Below are 19,428 nucleotides of genomic sequence, written 5' to 3'. Positions count from 1 at the left end.
CGCCCCTTGCCACCACCACCACCACCACCACCACGAGCCGGCCACTCGAGCTCCTCCCGGAACAGGCGGATCAGCTCATCCTCGTGCTCGGGCGTGATGAAGTCGCGCTGCATGCGCAGGCCGCGCGGGAAAGCGGCGCGGCAGCAGCCCCGGTCGCGGTCGCTGGTGGCAGCATTCTCCTCTTCCTCCTCCTGCACAACGGCAGCCGATGGGGAGGTCCTCACCCGTGAGGAGGGGGAGGAGGAGTAAGTGTCCTGAGAGGACGGCAGGACCGGCTGCAGGTTTGGTATCCTCATCTCTCGTCTTGAGTGATCTCCCGATCACTCACTCAGAGCGTAATAATTGTGCGGTTTCCTCGCGTGCACCAACCCCACCCCCCAGGGTGCTGGGCGAGCCCAAGGCTGTCTGTGCTTGCTTGGCTTGTTTAGAGAAGAAGAAGAAGTGGATGCTTGCCGGTTGTCGTTGTTGCTGTTGTTGTTGTTGTTGTCGTCGTCGTCTTCCACTTCTTCGCCGAGTGACAGGATGATTCGGCGTGGAGAAGACGCTGGTGTGTGTGTGTGTGTGTGTGTGTGTATACCCGGCTCTACCCGGCCTCTACCGGTACTTGTGCTCAAATGCGCCTTTTCATGAGATGATTGCAATGAAACGACGCCGCGGAGCTCAATGGGACGAAACAGCTGCGCTTTGAGTCCTCTCTACGTGTGAATCGCCAGAGTCCCTGTTGTCCTCCTCCAAGTTTTGTGCGCAAAGCACCGAGCCAGACTAAATTTGTCGTGCTGCTCTAGGACGTGGAACTGCGGAGCGTCCGCGGCTGGTGTAGTATGTGGGGAAATAAAATTTTTTTTCCAGAGTGGACGACGACGTTCCGCTTGAACGGCAGGCTTTGCCGCTCGTTGTTTGTGCTTTCTTTATTTCGTCCACGTGAGGTAAGGAGACGAAATCAGTCGAACGAACGATTTTGGGCGTGTAGACAAAAGCCCCCACTTCTGATCCAGACTTTTTGTGGAACCCTTCTGGACTTTGGGGTAGGCAGTACAAACCTCTGGTGCTAGACGTATCTCAAGTACTTAATCTCGTCAACTGGTGCGGGCAATGACTTATGTGTCGACGGAACTTCGCATGTTGTTTAGGTCAGGCCAACGAGTGTACCGTGCTATTACGTATTAAGTCTTGTTGCTTCCCCAGTTATACATTTAAATCCTCCCCGTCCTATCCAAATCCCAAGCTCGACATGTCCACATCACCCCCAACCATGTCGATCCTCCCTGAAAGGGTGTTGGCCAGCGCCGTGACGCCGGGCCGCTGCTCCTCGAGACACCCGAGGTATGCCAGCCCCAGAGCCCAGCGGTGGCCGATCTCCAGCAGCGCCTGCGCATTCGTCTCGGGCCCCAGCACGCCCAGCTCGGAGCCGGGGCTGTCGAGCCAGCTCAGCGCCGATGCCGACTGGTAGATGGAGTCGAGGATGAAAGGAGACACCTGGTCGAGGCCGCCGTCCTGCAGGACTAGTGCCATGACGTTGGTCGTGTCCTCGGCAATGTGTGACGCAGTCGACCTGAGCCCGTCAACCAGGCCGATGTGCAGGGACAACTCCTCGCCTGTCTGCGCGGGACAACCCAGATTAGGCACTGCGGGCACAGTACCGACCAAGCAATAGGCCCTGAGCAAGGTCATGACCGAGCTCAGAGCCAGACTCCTGCTTGGTATCAGGATCCAGTACGACGCCGGCGTCGCGGCAAAGTCCGCAAAGAGACTGGCGCAAAGGCTCTGGGCCGTCGCAGTCAGCCTGGCGACCCCCATGCCCTCGACCCGGTGGCCCAGAGCCTTTTGTGTCGCAGCGGCCTGGGCATGCCGTATGACTTTGGCTGCGATGTGTGCCGCCTGGCAGAGCCGCGCAAACGCACACTGGGGGTCCGAGTAGGGCGCCGAGACGTTGCGAGCCACGTGTCGATGTTGTCGAGCCGACTGGTTCCAGGCTGTCTCGTCTACCGGAAGCACATCTGTCGGCACTGGCTCTGCCATGAGGAGGCGCTTCTCAGAACTGATGGCCATGACTCTTTCGAGCACGTATACTGCCCAACACGTCCTGTGCTTCTCCTCTGCAACCAGCCACTCCACCTATATAACATCTCGTCAATATTCATGTCACTGTAAAAGGTGACCGATGTCGAGACCTACATGCTGGGCAGTGGCCTCGCTGTTTTCCCTCGACATTTTTAGTCCTAGAATCTCAACAAGCTGCACGCACTGGCCAAGAGTCAGCCAGGCCGAAGGGTTCATGCCGTGCCCATATTCGAACAATGCAACAAGGACTGTCCCCTGAAGAAAGCTCAAGGAGAATGCCTGAACGCCCTGAAGCCCTTGGATGTGCCGCTTGCACAGGGTATAGAGGTAGTGGTCTGGATCGCCAGACCCGGCATCCGGCCGACTCAGCACAAGTTCCATGGCGAGGATCAGGACAGCGAGGTCATAGCTGAGTGGCGTGGTTTGAGACATGTCCATCAAGCGTTGTTTGGATATCATGGGCAGCCACGGATGGACCTGCGCGTAATAGGCCGTTGTGATTCGCTTAATGTTGGCTTCACCACCGACGTGGTTCAAGATATCCTTTTACTTGGTCAGACTCTAGTAGAACAGCAGAAAAAAAGGACGGGATACTTACTTGAGGTGCCTCTACTGTACTCCTGGTATCCAGATACGGGTTCCGCAATAGCCTCGCATCCAAGAATCCGATGGCTTCCTGGGCCCTCAGCCGTTGTGCAAGCTTGACTCCTGGTTGTGCGATTGTTTGTTGAGATGTGCCACCGCCATAGTGCGACGTTGGGGCCGCTTCCTCGGAAAAGACCCTGCTTTCGCGTTCGGAAAGACGTCTCTCGAGGTCTTGTATCTTTTGCGTGAGCTCGGTCACCTCCGCGCTGGAGACGGTCACTGGCCCGTCCGAGTAGTCACATATTCGTCCCACTATGAGGACCATCCAAGTCAGCGATGAGAAGAATTCAGTTTGAAGCGCGCGAAAAGTTGAACGAGTCGGCCTCGAGTAAAGGTCTGTCGTGTTTCGCGGGGAGCCCCAAAACTGCGAGCAGCACCGTTGGACATGTCGGCTGATCTTACTGCGAGTGCATAGTCGACAAGCCGGCAGGGCTTTGTTACATCCTCGTTTCTGGACACAGAACACGTGAGCATGGTACTGTCACCAGAGGTTCGTGTTCAGCATCCAGTCGCGACAAACCTGCTTGCGACATGAGACGCATGCCTGTGGTGCTCGGTCGGGAGTGACGGGTCCTGCACTGGTGTCCGAGGCGCTGCCGGATTTCTCCAAAGCCAGGGACGCATTGTGGTCCATGTTCTACCGGAGGAAGAAGTGCAGAGCGCGCGATACCGGCCTGCGATGAAAGCTCAAGCGCACAGAACTGAATCATTGGTGTCGTATGCTGGCACGATGCAACAAACGCGTGCTAGTGGTCAGAGCGAACAGGCCGAAATCAACGATTGATGAGGTGAAAGGAAGGCATTGCTCTAGCCTGATCCGCGGCGAACATTTCCTTCATGTCGAAGTGTCCCGACGCTCCCTCTCGAGCTCGAAGTCGTAGGAGCCACGTCAAGAAGAGCGCAGGCACTTTGGGGGGTTTTTGCGGGAGTATATAGGCTGCAGTCGCGCAGCGGCGAATTTCAGGAGCCATGCCCGCTTCGTTTTGGGGAGGATGTGGACAGGGCCTGCACCAAAAGGCGGGCATGGCATCCCTGCAAGCCGTCCACGGCCCCCTGTCACATCCCTGCGATCGAAACCCGCCAAGACTGTAGGAGAAAGCCTTGCTGCAAGGGCTCCGTGGGTTTTTAAAGGGTCCAAGACCGTACAAATGCATCAGGTTGTGATGGCTGGCAAGGGCTGGTTCTTCCGCCCTTGGCTGAATGCGGTACCTTGATGGAAGCATTCTCATCGTCGTATGGGACGGGCCGGTCGCAAGGATTTCGTGCTCAATCCCGCGCCACGTACGACGTGCCAGGGTGAGCCTTGGGTATGTTCAAGCCGAGGACTTCGATTGGGTAAATGGTCTGGAGTCTGGAATGGTCCTCGGCTCTTGCTTCCGAACAGCGGAACATGAGATGATGTTTCGACAGCTGCCCCACGAATAATATTTGTGAACAAAATGCCTGACGTCAGGTCAAACCACGATTGTATTATGACTATCGCCTTGAAGCTCCAGAACGCCGACGGAACCGCTAATACTGTGAAATCATTGTGCTTCATCGTAACCTGTCCTTACTCGTACTGTCACGACGTCTCCTACGATCTCGAGACCGCCTTTCCTTCGTATCTCTTCCGTAGTCCTGAGGGTCATATCCAAAGTTTCCTCTCAACCCGAACTTGTCCATGTCGTCGTTGCGACTCTTCCCCTTGGACTCCTGGCCGTTGTACTTGTCCTGCGTGACAACAAGCCATATCGTCGCCTGGCCGAGCTCTTCCAGGTGTTTACTGTCGTTCTTGGTGGCGGATGTGCTGGCCTTGGGGGATTTTCCAGACATTGTTGGAGATAGCCCAGCATCTTCATCCACTGGCACGTCAAGATCAGCCACCACGCCTCGCAGATGCTCAAGAGGAGTTGCATTCGTGCTCAATCCTCCAGCACCAAAGTTCCCAGCCATGCCCTGCTGCGCGCGTGCCGCCTGTGTGTCCTGCAGCAATTTCTCCATGGAGACACCCAACAACTGGGCAACCTGCATCGAGTTCAACACCTGGGCCATCAAACCTCGCTGGCCGAGCCACTTGCCGTTGGCGACGAGCGCATATGCCGCGGCCCTCTCGCCGGGGGTCTGGGGCGGCGACATTACTGCGATTGCGGCTTTCCCGGGCAGTGTTGTTGCAGATGCTGCGAGTTTAAGACCAGTGCCGACCGTCAAGCCGATTGCACCACCGACAAGACCTGTGGCCACGCCAAAGATGTTGCCCTTCTTGGCGGACTGCGCAATGCCACGCCCCACGCTCTTTGCCGAGTCGGCGATACTGCGCCCCAGATCGGTTGGCACGTCAGAGATCTGACGACCGATGTCTGCGGCATGGCTCAGGGCTTTCTCTGAGACATTGGCTGTGAGGAATGCGGAGAGGGTGTCGACAAAGGACAGCCAGGTGTCCTGCGGGATGCCGTAGCGGAGCAGGTCCTGCGAGTATGCTGAGAGGAACGGAGAATCTGCCCTGGAGCGAACCTGGGGGATAACTATAGGCAGTTGCCCAGAGGTAGAGGAGGGGGGGCTGCCGGCGCCGTGACCAGGGCCGGCACCGGTGTCTGCTGGGCTGTAGGGCGGCAGGGTGGCATCGGAGGGGAAGTTGAAAGGCTCGGCGGCCGTTGGGCCGGCAGCAGCAGTTGGCGTGCTCCTTGCCCTCTCGGCGGCAGCCAGCCTCGTCTTTGAATCGACGATGGATTCGGCGGCAGGCGGGGCGGGTGGCGATGTTGTGGCTAGGCCCGAGGACGACGTTGACCGGGTGCCGTCTTGGCGGCCGGAGACGGACGCCGGGGCGGAGCTGCCACCAGCGAGGGAATGGCCGCTGTCTTCTATCGAGTACGGGGGGAGCGTCTCTGAGGGATCTGCGTCGAGGGCAGCCTCCTTCTGCTTCCACTCAGCCATGGCGATGAATGAGGATGAGGATGAGGATGAGGATGAAGCTCTATAGGGAGTGTGCGCGGTTGAGCAGTGCGCGATGGGGTGGAATAGCTGGGTGGGCTCAGCAGTCTTATATGTCGTTCCCTGGCGTGTGAAGGACCCCTGAACTAGTTCATTCAGGTAGAGAGGTGCCCTTGATATGCAGTTGATCCAGACATGTCGTCGTGTGGAGGCATCCCCGAAGCCAAGCTTTCCCGGCTGTGCGGCAGGACTCGCCCAGTGGTGGTGAGGGTGGGGTTGTGGCGTGCTGGGCGACAACGTCACTGCCAGTGCAGGGTCCTGGTTGCTGCCTGGGGGACAATGCGGGTGCGAGTGAGGCGCTGCACCTGCCAGCTGCCCCACTCCTTCCCGCGCTACATAACGCTTGCCCCTTTGGGCAGTGGCTCTGCTCTGCCTCACCCAGGATCCTTACCATGGTAGATAAGTCCCTCCAGGGCATGGACTGCCATGACTTGATTACAGCCGACGCTCGTCGAACCAATACACGTCCGAGTTCAGCCTCTCCTCGCGGCACGAGAAACCCCCGCCTGGGTGTCTTTCATCCTGACCTTTCCTCTGGAACCATGCATCTTGAAAATGCTTGACCTCTAACTTCATCCGAGCCTCGCTCGGGCTTCGCAGCGGGTCCCATGAGGAAAGACCTTGGCTGTAGAGATCCTGATATTCCTGACTGCTGAAAGTGCCTGTCGTCTTGTCGAAGTAGACGCTCCCGTTGGCGTGAATGAGGGTCGTAGCCGGAGAGCCACAGTTCAAGAGGAGTTGCCTCGAGTCTAGCAACCAGGCGAATGCTGGCGGTGTCCCAATATCTCGCATATGCCGGAAACGATTCCTGTCTTCACTTTCCCCGGGCTCTGGTGATCGCAAGCTCGGAAGAAAAGCAGCCAGATTCGCCAGTGAGCGGAGCGCCTCTTCATCTATGACCAAGAAGTCACGGTATCTTGGGTTCCATATCATCCGGCGGTCGTCCACGTCCACGCCGTGCTCCTGCAGCCACTGCTGCAAGTATTGAGCCAACCGCAACGGCACACCCGTCGTGTCCTTATGCCATAAAGGATCTGCCTGAGTCCGGTCAAGGCTTGTCGGGTCCTCGACAAATGTCCAGCTTGAAACGCTTCCAAAGTTCCTCGTTCCAGACCGGGTCCGGCTCATGTCGACTAGTTTTACGCCAAAGAAACAGTGGGAGAAACACGAAGCGCCGCACCCAGAGGTGCAGTTTGGCAATACACTCGGAGAACATGGCATCGGACCCGGGTGTGTAGACTGTACGCAATACTACTACATATGTCAGAACATGTCCTTCTGCGTGAGAGAGATCAAGATTGAGAAAGACCGCTTGAAATGCCTTACCAGTCCAGCCCCAGGTCCCATCACCCAGTGGGCTCCAACCTTCTTCGGCATAAAGGGCATCGTTTTGATCTACAAGTCTCAAGTCAGACTCAGCGCCTCTATCGGATCCGGGGAATGGCCGCGTCTTGCCAGTCGCGGACTGCGCGCTGAGCCATGCTCCATCTCGAACAGATCGGGCAGAGGCGTTTGGACCAGCAGTCGACATGCTGATTACTGAAAACTGAGATAGGCCGAGGGGATGTTCTGGACTGAAGCGCGTTGCGACAAGTGTCTCGCTGTGTCGAAATCTGACGCCTTGAGAATGCAGAGAGATAGCGAGGCAATAAGTTGTTGGTGTTCAATCTGCTTTATCCGGCGCGGTGTGCGGGGGGGTTGTTTAAGCGTTCAAACGTTGCAGCCAACCAACTAAGTCCCACGGTGTTGCTGCCCCTCAGGTTTGCATTGTGGATTACAATCATCGTGGTTATGAAGAGAAACTAAGGAGATCATGACCGCTTCTGGGAGTGCCGGCAGAGAATTGGAGTACTCCGTGAAAATGGAAAGCCGACAGCTATTCGCAGTCTGAGGTTCAAACTTGGGGAAGAATTCCAAATTCCGCATCTCATGGGGACCTGTTAAGGAGAAAGTACAGAAATTCAGCTCCACAAGTCTGAGAGAGCACAGAATGAAAATACATCCTGTTTATGAACCTAGTCTGTATAGTTGTTGCGGCCCGTTCCTAGTTGCGTTCCCCCGCAGGTGGTAGGAATGCCGTCTCAGCAACTCCATACCCCCATTCTTCAGCACTTCGTTACGAATGTTGTTCGGAAAGTCTGTTTCTCCATAGATTATGTCTACTAGTAGTAGCCAGCCTGTACTAAAATGCATAGCGTATAACTCACAGAGACGATACCGTGACCGCCTCGGAGCCGCCAACGACAAACCACGCGGCCATCAGGCTGTGCATCCATCGCCCCAGCTGGGCCTCGAGAAACACGGGCCTTTCGTCCTTGGCCCTCCAAAGCACGGTCTCGTTGACGAAGCGCATCTTCCTCGCCCTGCCTGTCTTTGCAGTCATCAAAATCTCGCTCTGATTCCCACCATCTTTTGATTCTTCTCCTCCATGAACAGTCAAGGCATCGTCGTCATCATCATCGTCATGGCCCTCGTGGTCGACCTCCTCAATGCCCAGGTCCAACACACCGCTCGGAGCATCCTTCCACTCGTCCTTCCCACCAGGCGGCGATAGACGCAAGACCACTCTTATCCCGCTGCCAGTCCTGCGCCGCTGCTCAACGACATACACACCACACACCCTGTCTCCAGGCACGAAGTCGCACTGGGCGATATACTCTCTGGTAAACGTCACCCGCGCCGGTACTTCCTCGCCCTCCGCGTCGAGCCCAGGGTATCTCTCGGACACAGCAGCCGCTGCTGCCGCTGCGGTGGTGGGACCAGCTGAGCCGCCCGAGGTCCCGATCTCGCGACCACGACGAAGACGCCCGCCGACATGCCGACGCACAGCTGGATGAAGACGCATCGCATACGCCTGTGGAGTGTACACTGCAAACAAAGTCATCGTGGTGCGGAGGTACGCGTTGACGAGGGCGTCGAGGTCTAGTATCTCGCCGAGTTCAGCAGGTGAGAACAATGATGACGGGTCATCGCTGTGCATGCTTGAGCTGACGATATGAATGCTGTTGTCGTCGTCATTGTCATCGCTCGTGGTGGCCGTGGTGTAGCCTTTGCGGCGGAATTCGTGCCTGATGCTCCGGACATCTATCGGATGTGAGACCACGCGCTCGCGGGCAACAATGTATTCGACATCCGTAAAGGCCTCCCCGGCTGACAATGCGGCCTCGTCATTTCCGCTGTTGGGGTTGTTGCAGTCGCTATCGCCGTCTCCTTTGTGGCCGAGCACTTCCCCGACCCGCCACGGCAGCTCACTCTTCCCTCTTGTCGTGACCCTGGTAACAGACCCCTCAGTCACAGTCCGTAGATCAAACACTCGTTTCCAATACCGCAGCCACAGCACAGGCACGACGACAAGACTGCCGCCCAGTGCCGCTGTGATGGCTGCCCAGCGGGGGACGTGCAGCAAGTGTCCGAACGGGCTCCCAGGCGGCCGTATCCAGGTATGCAACGACATGGCAGATTGCCGCAGGTGCCGCCGTAGGACTGCAATAAGTGAGAGTTTGTGTGATGCACAAGTGCAAGTGTCGCCGTTGATTGTGTGTGTCTTGTTCGCTTCCTTCAACGGTGCGTAGTGCAATGGGGCGATACTGGCGCGGGCTTCGCACGAACGAGGCTTTTGCGCGGAAGAAGTCGCGGTTCCGTGAAAAAGGCTGGTCGTTGCCAGTCGGAACTGCGTGGTGCGCCGCGCACCCCCAAAATGCGAAAAGATTTCCTCTCGGGAACTGCCCAATCCTCACAAAAGTGAACAATGTCAGATGACCCCAAGTGATGAGGGAAAACGCTCGTATTTTCGTGTTCTGCACTAGGACAATTCAAATATACAAGTAATTAAGCTCGGCAGCTCCGTTAGCGTCGCGTGGGACGGGCTATATACTTAGTCCTCCTCCAAATGATTGCCTGATCTCCGCCTCCACTGCTCCCCGAAGCGGCATTCGGTTGGTGAAAGGGTTCAGCTCGGCTTCTTCCGGGCCGACGGCCGAGTCGGCGTGAGAAGCACCGTGCTTACGCCTGCTTGTGGGCCGGGATGTCAATGGCACCAGAATTAAATCGTCCGAGAAGAACTATGGGTTGACGCCACGGTGCAATGTGCCCAGAATGCCCGAGAATATTCGACGGCTTACGGGGTCCGTACAAGTCTTCACGTGGAAATTCCTGCTCGCGCATGATCTACTTGGCATATGAAGCATGTGATGTATGTGCGTCTCATGTAAGCAGTGTATGTTTTCTACGTAATAGGCAAGGGGATATCGCAAAAGGGCCATGCATCAGCCGCAAAAGGAGACAGCGACAAACCCGCCATTCTAACAACGCATAGATCGATCAAGCTCAAAGCGCAGCCAGAGGATAAACACGAAACAAAAAGAAATAGATATTACACAAGGGAAGACTCCGTGCTATGCAAACAAGTGCGTATGTATGTACTGCCCTTTCGGGAACTCCTATACGTCCACGCGGTCCAGCGTGTCGAGAGGGACGTAGCCGTCGCTCTTCTTGCTCCTCTTGCCACCTGTAAGGGCCGCCCAGAGATCCTGCGCGCGGGTGACGGCGTAGTCAAGCGTCGTCCACCCGCGGCCGCGTCTCCGCACCACGCCGTCGCTTGTGGCACCCGCGAGCAGCGCTTCCTCCATCCACGCCGGGCGCTTCCAGAACTTGAGCATTAGCGAGCTGACGACAACGCTTACGCTGCTGGTCGCCATCGCGGCACCTGCCGCCATAGGGTGAAGATGCAACCCGAGAGGGAGGAACAAGCCCATCGCGAATGGCAGGCCAACAATGTTGTACATGCAGGCCCACGCGAGGTTGAGCTTGATGCGTGTGAAAATGGTGCGTGATAAGTCCAGCGCCGCAGGGATGTCCATGAGGTCGTTGGGCCGCATCAGGACCACATCGGCCGCCTCCATGGCCACATCCGTGCCGCTCGCCATGGCAATGCCTACGTCGGCCGTGGCCAAGGCCGGAGAGTCGTTGATACCATCACCCACCATGGCCACGCAGGCACCTTCTTCCTTGAACTGCCGGATGAGTGCCTGTTTTTGGTCAGGCGAGACACCGGCGTGCACGTCCTCCGGGCTGATGCCGACAATCTTGGCCACGGCGAGAGCTGTCGACCTCTGGTCACCAGTGATAATCGCCGTCTCCACTCCCATACGGTGGAGCACAGCGATAGCTGCAGCCGCGCCTTCTTTGACAGTGTCTGCGAGACACAGATGGCCAGCATATGCGCCGTCGATAGCGATAAAGATGTTCGTGGTTCCGGCAGGGGCGTTCGAGCTCGATTTGGACTTGGCGCTCCGGGTATTAAGTTCCTCAGAGGCATCAACGGCGTCCAAGGGCACATCGATCTTGCTGTCTCGCAGGAATGGGAGACTGCCAATAAGAACTTTGTATCTCGTCCGCTCCGCACTAGACTGAGGCTGCACTGTCGCTGTGATGCCCTTGCCGACGATGGCGCGGAAGTCGCCAATGCTGCCCTCGATTGTGGCCTCAGGGTCCATGCCAAGTTCCTCACGTGCAGAATTCAATACGGCCTTGCCCACAGGATGTTCGCTGCCCATCTCAGCGAGACCAACAACTGTCCACCAGAGCCGACGCCGCCATTCGTTATCCTGCCAAACGGAAGTCAGCCTTGCCGTGGCAACGCTCATTTTGCCGTAGGTGAGCGTTCCGGTCTTGTCGAGGACGACTTTCGTAATCTTGGTGGTCTGTTCGAGAGCAGCACCGCCCTTGACGAGGATTCCATGCTCAGCGCCAACACCAGTTCCAACCATAACGGCGGTTGGCGTGGCCAGACCCAGCGCGCAGGGGCATGCAAAAACGATTACAGAGATACACAGCTTGACACAAACCATCAGCTTGCCGCCACTCTCCTGCTTGGTGAAGATGGCTGGAGGGTTGGCCAAAACATGGCTGAGCACGATCCAGACAAGGAAAGTGACGAGACCCAAGCACAGAATGGTCGGCACAAAGATACCGGCCAATCTGTCAGCGAGTCGTTGGATCGGCGCTCGGGTGGTCTGGGCATCCTGAACAAGCTTCACAATCTGGCTGAGTTGCGTGTCTCTTCCAGCTCGGTTCACACGGAAGTCAAAGCGGCCGTGACCGTTGACAGTGCCGCCGATGACATCGCTGCCCTTCTTCTTCTGGACGGGGATGGCCTCACCCGTAACCATGCTCTCGTCGACGTAGGTCTCCCCGCGCACGATGATGCCATCAGCAGGAATTTTGTCGCCAGGTCTCATGATGACAATATCGCCGACTTGAATGAGCTCAGTAGGAATGACCTTCTCCTCCACCGTGATGCCGTCGGGACCAGGGGTCTTCACAGCACCTGTCAGACCAGGAGTCTCCCAACCTTCCGCGACCTTCTCTGCGGCGATCGCATCGGTATAGATGGTAGCCATTGAGGGTGCCAAAGACATGAGCCGGGAAAGAGCCTTGGAAGTTTGGCCTTTGGCACGATTCTCCAGGAAGCGACCTAGTGTGATGAACGTGATCAGCATCGTGCTGGTGTCGAAGATAGTGGCCGGCCTGCTGTGTGGCTCAAAGAAGAAAGAAACCGCCATGGCGAAAATGCTGAAGAAGAAGGCCGCTGATGTGCCCAGTACGACGAGAACATCCATCGTTGGCGATTTGTGCTTGATGGACTTGTAAGCTGAGACATAGAACCGCTTGCCGATACCGAATTGGATCGGGATGGTCAGGCAGAGACAGATGACATCGCCAAGGAACAGGCCTTGGATGAGCTGAACCCCACCAAAGTCGAGAGGCTTGATCATCATGGGGAAAATCATGTTGATGAAAAAGACGGGGATCGCAAAAGTCACAGACACTTGGAAAGCACGCTTCCACTCCTGAATCTCCTTCGTCTTCGCCAAGGATTCGAGCTGTGCGTTGTTGTCGTCGTTATCAGAAACCAGTGCATTAAAGCCGAGCTTCTCAATGGCCTCGACAAGGGCACGAAGACCAACTTTGGCAGGCTGGTGAGATATCGTAAGTCTGGATGTCGACAGCGTCAGTCTGGCAGAGGTGACTCCTGCGATCGCGCGCAGCGCATCCTCGAGCGTCTTGGCGCTAGTTGCATTGACTTCGCCATAGATTTTGAGCTGTGCAGTGGAGGAAGTCGCAGCTGACGACTCGGCTAGGTCGGCAACAGAGGATATGATTTCGGCGTCGAAACCCCGGTCCTCGATGATTTCGACGATCTTCTCAGCTGACAGCTTATCAGCATCGTGCGTGATCACAGCCCGCTCAGCAAGCAGACTAATGTTGAAACGAATGAGACCATCCACGTTCACGAAGCCACCTTCAACTGCCGACGTGCAAGCACCACAGGTCATGCCTTCGATCGCGACAGTGGTTGTGACAGAAGACGAGGGTGCGGCTTCCAGGCCAGCAGGATGACTCTCCGGCGACTCGGTGATCTGAGTATCGACGAGAGTTGCGCCGAAGCCGCGATCTTCGATAGTCTCGAGAATGGCGTCGACCGAGATCACCGCTGCATCGTGCTCAATGACGGCTCTTTCCGAAAGCAGAGAGACGTTGAAGCTCTTGACGCCAGGCACGCCAGTAAAGCCTCCCTCGACGGCGGATGTGCATGCGCCGCAAGTCATCCCCTCGATCGCAACGGTTGTCGTAGAAATCGGCGCCTGATTGCCATCCATGTCGAACAGGATCCCGTGGCCCGGAGTCCTCTGCGCGGAGGGAGCAATATCGGTCGAGAGCACCTCGGCGTCGAATCCGCGGTCTTCGATGGTCTCCTGGATTTGCTCGGCAGTGAACCGGTCGGGATCATGCATGACCACCGCTCGCTCCATGACCAAGCTAACACTGACACTTCCGACACCGTCAATGTTCGCAAAGCCAGACTCGACCGCAGAAGTACAGGCGCCACATCTAAAGCAGCATGGTTAGCACGCGACTGAACGGAGGACGGAGGCAAGAGCGCAGGGCCCTTTGAATAGAACATACGTCATGCCACCGACTTTCAAAGTCGATGTCGCCCATCTGACCGGCCGAGGGCTTGTTGTGAGAGTGTACCCTGAAGGGCTTCGAGGAGGAATCAATATTGACGGAGGAGCCATTGTGGGATGCGCCAGGCTCGTGCCTGCGTGACTGGCGATTGCGGAAGAGACAGATAGGTCGGCGGGGTCGGCTACAACGAAAGCGACAAGCTCATGATATCGTTTGTCTGGCTCCTGAGAATGTCGCAAGGTCGAGTGGTGTTACCGGCAACGCGGACGGATCGCTGATCGTTCGGCTGGGGGAAAGGGGCAGGCTGCGCCAGGCAGGTCTGCTGTGAGGAGAGTCCGGAGGTTTTCAGTCTTCGAGCGGCTGATGATGCACTGGGCCTCGAGCACAAAAGGCGGCGGTCTAGGCTGAGCCAGGCGCAGAGCGAAGATGCAAAGCCGGAAAGCTTAAGCTGGCTGTGCTTGGCGGTGGTGGTGTCCAAAGAGCGAGCGGGATGGGGGATGGGGTGATGGCCTGGTTTTGTCAGCCGCGCCCGCCGATGGAGAAACACACCAGACAGGTGCAAGGGCCTGGAAAAGCCGGATGGGGGCGGAGATACGGAGGCACAACGGGGCCGCACCCCGGGGCAGGACGACTGAGCATGAGAACTTTCAGAGAGGCGGGCGAGCAGCAGCTGGCGCATACCCCGGCCGCTCGCGACTGGCGAGACTGTCGCACTAGGGGCCCCCGTGCATGTGCCTTGTCGGGCTTCCGTTTTGAACGGCGGCCACGCTACTGCGTCTCGCATGCCCAACACGGGAGAGCGGACGGGTGGCACCGTCGAGGTGGCACCCAACATGGAGACCCTCAGGACCTTACGGGCGGCCGCCACCCTTCTCGGGCAAGTCGCAATAAAGCATGGTCTGGTGATGAGCTCAGCGCCTGCAGCTTAGGACAAAGTATCCCCAAGGCCCGATACGATGCTGCCGGTGACATGCTGACATGCTAATATGCTGACATTGCTGACCTCCTCCCAGTTTGGACAGAGCGGCGATCCACACGCCATGTCCTAGGGTTTCGTACGATGGCCTTGCTGAGAAATCAAGCACTCGTCCCCCATAGGCCAAGTCGTGTTTCTCTTGTCAGGGCATGAGCCGATGCTTTCGCGCCTCGACTCATGGTGCTGCGCAGCGTGCACAAAGGGGCTCCTGAATTTGCGGCGGCAGATTCGTTTCAGCGCAGCACGGGTCAATCACGATAGCACCGTTTCTGTGGCCTGTTACAGGACCCCCTTGCCCCATTCTGCAACCAGGCTCGAAACTTTGCACGGGATTGCAGTGAGTGGATCACTGGCACTATATCGCCAGTGCAGACGGCTGGGCCGTTGGACATCACCGACTTGGCACGGAGTTTCGCCACAGCGGCCGCTCTCTTTCCCAGCTGGGGCAATCAATACTGGTGGTGGTACAGTGATCCGGCTCCAAGATCCGTCGCGGCATTCCCAATCTGCATGCTAACCATGGAGGCCATCATTGCGAGTTCTCAGCACATCACGATCTTAGCCGGCCCTGAGCACGCAGTGCCGGAGCTACTCGTCTGCAGAAAATCAATTGAAACACGTTGCGTGGCCACCCTGTCGTCCTCAAAGAAGCACCTCGTGTTTCGACAACCCCGGGAGAAACACGAATGGTCTCCGGTATCTGTGGACCAGTCTGCTGGACCCCTGCGCCCCACTGGCAAGTCTTCAAGAAACCTTGGAACCACCACCTGGGCAGTACCACAGTCTTGTCTTCCGAGATCGTCAATCGAACACCGGAATCGGTTCTGCTCGCTAGATCGTGCTGACATGCTTGTACGTTCTGTACGGCTATTCGTGAAGCGTGCTCAGATCAGTCGCGGGTTGAAACACGTTCCTAGACCTGTCAAATGCACTCATTGCTTGGCACTACTCACTCGAGGAGCTTCTAGGCTGTGAGATTCGTACTAGCACGCGGTCGTCCTGAGGCTTGGTGGGCTCTACCTAGGTAATTCAGCACCAAGAGAATAGGCCAGTGTTGTTCCATCCGACTTTTTTATATAGATATGAATGCGTCTCCCGAGAGAGGCGAGAGTCAGCCGCAGCTTGCAGCAGCGCAGCCCATTTGGGTAATTCGCCTGGGTGCCGTCGTGACAGGTCTTACATGTACAAGATCATGTTTCGCCAAGAGCTGTTGCTAAACAACCTGGAAGGAGCGAGGTGTGGACTCGGAGGCGCCCACAACGAGGCCCCACTATAGCAAGGCTGCCTGCCGTCATCCACGGCAACAGCTACCCCGCGACCTTGATCATTGTTCAACACTACGTTCTGAACCCTTGAGCAACTTCACTACACAGCCTGGCTCACTGATTGCCTCGCCAGTCAGTCAGGGCATCTGGCGCACACCTCCTTCAGCAAGGCCAGGGCAGAACATCTATCGGGAGTGCAGACACAGTCACCATGGCGCAGACAAAGGCTCTCAATGCTCTGGAGGTATGTATCACGAGCTCTCCGCTCTCCTCACCCGGGCACTGAAGCGTGGCAGACTTACTGACGCATCATCTCTTGGCAGCCTTTTATGGCCCTGACAAAGTCAGCGAGCGCACCTCGCGCGGCGGCCGACCTTATAACACAAGCGACCTCAAACCCGAATACCTTCGTATTTGCCGAATTACTCCACGCTCCCCAGATTCAGGCTCTTGCCGAGTCTTCAGAGTACTCGTCACATTTGAAACTGCTCGAGATCTTCTCCTACGGCACATATCACGACCATACATCAGCCACCGACCTTCCAGCGCTGAATGAGCAGCAGATCCGCAAGCTCCGGCAGCTCTCCCTGCTCACCCTGGCGAAGAGCCCCCACAACCTGAGCTACGCCTCACTCCAGCGTGAGCTCGGCATCACCGACGACCGAACCCTCGAAGAGCTTGTTATAAGTGCAATCTACGCGGGGCTTCTGGATGCACAACTCGACGCGCGGAACAGAACGGTGCACATCAGCTCAGTCTCCCCCCTGCGCGACCTCGCACCAGGTGCCATCCCCAGTGTCCTCGACTCGTTGTCGACGTGGTCCGCACGCTGTGGCAGCACTTTGGACGAGCTCGAGACCGAGATAGCCTCCATCAAGGCCACAGCAGCCCAGCGTCATGCAGACAAGAAGGCTTGGGCAGCCGTGGAGGAGAAGCTCGCCCAGGACGTCCGGACGGAAGACCAGGGCTACGTCCACGGCCGAAACCAGCCCAACATGATAAACCGTGCCGTCCAGCATCTCCGCGGTCAGCGCTACGGGAAGCGCGGGAGTGTCGAGGCGAATGTTGGTGATGAGGACGAGGAGCCCATGGACGTGGACGACGAGGACGTCTATGATGAGGGAGATGCCAATGGAAACGGCAAGAAACGGGCCAGTCGCCGAAAGCTCTAGGGAAGCGGCGACCCTCCAGGCAAACGACCCAAAAGTGAAATCTCGAGCAATGAGATTTCCCCTCAAGATCCAACCTTCGACCAGGAGGAGTCCACGTCAACATCATAGATATTCACGGAACGGCGCCCAGAATGGCCATGATGAAAAGGTCAACATATACGTTACGGCAGCGCGACACGATGAATGTGCCATATGCAGAACACAATAGGCTTGATTGCGCAACTACCCGGGCAACAGAGCCTCACTCCATCCGCAAACACAGAGGCGACCCAAAACTCTACTACGACAAAATCGTCTACTAACAGAAGCACTTTGCAAGGCGTTCTCGATGCTTTGCGAAACACTTGCGCAAGCATGCAGGCACACCTTGGCAAGGTGTACATTTAGGCAGAGGTACGCCTTTGAAGTCTGGCTCAGCCAGAGAGGCAACCTGAACGTCTTGGCCGGAAGACACTGGAGACTCGACCGTTTCTGCCGTGCTGTACGGCAAGTGAAAGTCTAGTTTCCTGGATGTATACATAGACTAGAGACATATTCACCCGGTGAATACAGCTAGATTATCCCCCTGAACGTGCCCAAGGCAACGCATCAAACAGATGTTACGATGTCATAAATGTTGGAGAAGCAGGGCAGAGTTTGTGCAATTCTCGAGAATCACCGACCGCGCATTCATGGTCCTCGTCTCACAGCATAGGATGAGATATCAAAGTTAACAATGTTGTGCAAATCGATTTAGACTATCCGTCCATTTCTGAAAGATGACAAAATGCCAAGGAAGAGAAATCGCTCGTACAGTGAACCCCCAAGACCAAGACTTAACGACAAAAGCCGGGTGAAAACAGTGGTATAAGTAAGGAAAAGAGAACAAGACAAAGATAGAATGGTGAAAGCATACTGCCAAACAGCCAAAGATGACAACGGGCCACGACCAGCCGAGGCAGAATGTCTGCACTCCAGTGGCCACTCAGATGTCCTTCCGGAATGTCACTATTATCGATGGGGCCTTTTCACCTACGCAGTGCAAACAATTATAGACGCTTGCCAGGAACCAAGATGAAGAGCAGGCAAAGACCAGCGTCGATGATGATGGTCCAGGCAAGGACCATCAGAGATCGTTGTACCAAGAGCTTCCGGACGTATGGCTCCCTGATACGAGAGAAGTTGAAGGGTGTGTATTCGGAGAAGCCCACAATGGCCATGATTGGGTCCAGGTTGTACTGGTACGATGCCAGGAGGTAGACACCAACAGTAAAAGGGAGAATAACCTGGATCACTGATTAGCACGAAGTAGAACGAGTGATGGCATGAGGCGGTGACGGGACTCACCCAACAGCGGTTTAGTCGGTCCCTATCGAGGAAGATGAGAATGAAAGCCGCCCAGAAGCCGGCAAAGAGCGAAATAAGACCGATGATCAGTCGAGCAATGATCGTGGGCGGGATCAGGTTGCCAAGAGCACGCGCGCGGAGGAACCCAGGGAAGGCATCACGCTCCATAGCCTGAAAGACGTAGTCCTTAGCCACATCAAAAACTTCCGGGTCATCCCGACCATCCTGCTCGATGGCATTGGTTATGTCGGTGGTGATGGATCCGGGGAGGGTGATCTCGCGCTCCGCGCCGGGGAGGAGGAACGTGTAAAGAATCTTCTCGGCTGATGCCCGGATGTCTTCACGAGCCACAGTATGCATCGGCGAGTTAGAGTCCGAGGTAATGTGCTGGGAGCTGAGCTGCGTGCTCGCCCGTGTCCGTCGTTCTTGGCTGCTAGCAGGAGACTCATTATAGAGGGCCCCAGGAACTGGCTGGTCACGCAGATAAGCCGACATCTGAGCGTTTTGCTCCCGCTCCTTCTCACTTGCGTACATGGTCGGCCCTGAAGGACCATCTCGAATCTCGCCCATAGCTTCAAGTGCCTGCGAGTTGCGCTTCGATTCTGGCTTGTCCAGGTCTGGTGTGCCAACCATGACTGATCTCCTAAGTTCTCGGACGTAGTGCCGACATAGCGACATGTGCTGAGCAACATCGAGCCTGAAAGCAGCGTTAGCCCGTGCCGCTAGGAACACAATTGGCGGACAATAACAGCAACATACCAAAAGTCGAGATAATCAACAGAGCGCTGCTGGTCTCTCATATAGATGTAGAAGGAGAAAAGGTCCACCGGCGGGTGGGTTCGGCGGCTGAGAACCTCAAACAATGTCGGCAACCGGTTGCGAGACACATCTGGCAACGGCGAGGGGCTGCCATTGCCCTGAGGGTTTCGTCCCGTGTATGCCATGGTGAGCAGCCCAAGTATCTGAGACGAAGGGGCTTAGGATAATCGGCTGGGCAACGAGTGACCTGTGCTGCCAAGTGACGGTGGTGTCGCAACTTCCA

The 19,428-nt window shown here is 56.6% G+C and overlaps 8 protein-coding genes across 8 annotated transcripts; 2 read left to right on the top strand and 6 right to left on the bottom strand.

The window, feature by feature from the left end:
• Positions 1–966: 966 nt before the first annotated feature.
• On the bottom strand, positions 967–3,626 carry B0I36DRAFT_327403 (uncharacterized protein). Its single transcript, XM_046154468.1, has 5 exons — positions 3,227–3,626; positions 3,109–3,157; positions 2,660–2,958; positions 2,176–2,604; positions 967–2,115 (listed from the first exon to the last, which is right to left on the bottom strand). Exons 1-5 carry the CDS (start codon positions 3,338–3,340, stop codon positions 1,210–1,212), a joined length of 1,797 nt encoding a protein of 598 aa, XP_046010379.1. The 5' UTR covers positions 3,341–3,626; the 3' UTR covers positions 967–1,209.
• Positions 3,627–4,139: 513 nt separating this feature from the next.
• Positions 4,140–5,832, bottom strand: B0I36DRAFT_327400 (uncharacterized protein). Its single transcript, XM_046154467.1, has one exon. It carries the CDS (start codon positions 5,617–5,619, stop codon positions 4,243–4,245), a length of 1,377 nt encoding a protein of 458 aa, XP_046010378.1. The 5' UTR covers positions 5,620–5,832; the 3' UTR covers positions 4,140–4,242.
• Positions 5,833–6,071: 239 nt separating this feature from the next.
• Positions 6,072–7,115, bottom strand: B0I36DRAFT_327399 (uncharacterized protein). Its single transcript, XM_046154465.1, has one exon. The coding sequence runs from the start codon at positions 6,895–6,897 to the stop codon at positions 6,112–6,114; it is 786 nt and encodes a 261-aa protein (XP_046010377.1). The 5' UTR covers positions 6,898–7,115; the 3' UTR covers positions 6,072–6,111.
• Positions 7,116–7,641: 526 nt separating this feature from the next.
• B0I36DRAFT_327398 (uncharacterized protein) lies at positions 7,642–9,490 on the bottom strand. The gene has a single exon (XM_046154464.1). It carries the CDS (start codon positions 9,128–9,130, stop codon positions 7,880–7,882), a length of 1,251 nt encoding a protein of 416 aa, XP_046010376.1. The 5' UTR covers positions 9,131–9,490; the 3' UTR covers positions 7,642–7,879.
• A 625-nt stretch (positions 9,491–10,115) lies between these two features.
• B0I36DRAFT_246603 (E1-E2 ATPase-domain-containing protein) lies at positions 10,116–13,757 on the bottom strand (the record flags this gene model as incomplete). Its single annotated transcript, XM_046150241.1, has 2 exons — positions 10,116–13,569; positions 13,645–13,757. 2 exons carry the CDS (start codon positions 13,755–13,757, stop codon positions 10,116–10,118), a joined length of 3,567 nt encoding a protein of 1,188 aa, XP_046010375.1.
• Positions 13,758–14,907: 1,150 nt separating this feature from the next.
• B0I36DRAFT_327396 (uncharacterized protein) lies at positions 14,908–15,856 on the top strand. Its single transcript, XM_046154463.1, has one exon. It carries the CDS (start codon positions 15,134–15,136, stop codon positions 15,596–15,598), a length of 465 nt encoding a protein of 154 aa, XP_046010374.1. The 5' UTR covers positions 14,908–15,133; the 3' UTR covers positions 15,599–15,856.
• A 26-nt stretch (positions 15,857–15,882) lies between these two features.
• Positions 15,883–17,141, top strand: B0I36DRAFT_140513 (COP9 signalosome complex subunit 7A). The gene is made up of 2 exons (XM_046148358.1): positions 15,883–16,132; positions 16,212–17,141. Exons 1-2 carry the CDS (start codon positions 16,100–16,102, stop codon positions 17,058–17,060), a joined length of 882 nt encoding a protein of 293 aa, XP_046010373.1. The 5' UTR covers positions 15,883–16,099; the 3' UTR covers positions 17,061–17,141.
• Positions 17,142–18,088: 947 nt separating this feature from the next.
• On the bottom strand, positions 18,089–19,330 carry B0I36DRAFT_364758 (RGS domain-containing protein; the record flags this gene model as incomplete). The annotated part of the gene is made up of 3 exons (XM_046159026.1): positions 18,089–18,325; positions 18,387–19,083; positions 19,146–19,330. 3 exons carry the CDS (start codon positions 19,328–19,330, stop codon positions 18,089–18,091), a joined length of 1,119 nt encoding a protein of 372 aa, XP_046010372.1.
• Positions 19,331–19,428: the final 98 nt, after the last annotated feature.

The sequence above is a fragment of the Microdochium trichocladiopsis genome (genome assembly GCF_020744255.1).
Source record: "Microdochium trichocladiopsis strain MPI-CAGE-CH-0230 chromosome Unknown B0I36scaffold_7, whole genome shotgun sequence".
In the NCBI taxonomy this organism is placed as follows: Eukaryota; Fungi; Ascomycota; class Sordariomycetes; order Xylariales; family Microdochiaceae; genus Microdochium; species Microdochium trichocladiopsis.
The sequence above is the reverse complement of the archived record's forward strand: the minus strand, read 5'-3'. Positions and strand labels throughout refer to the sequence as shown.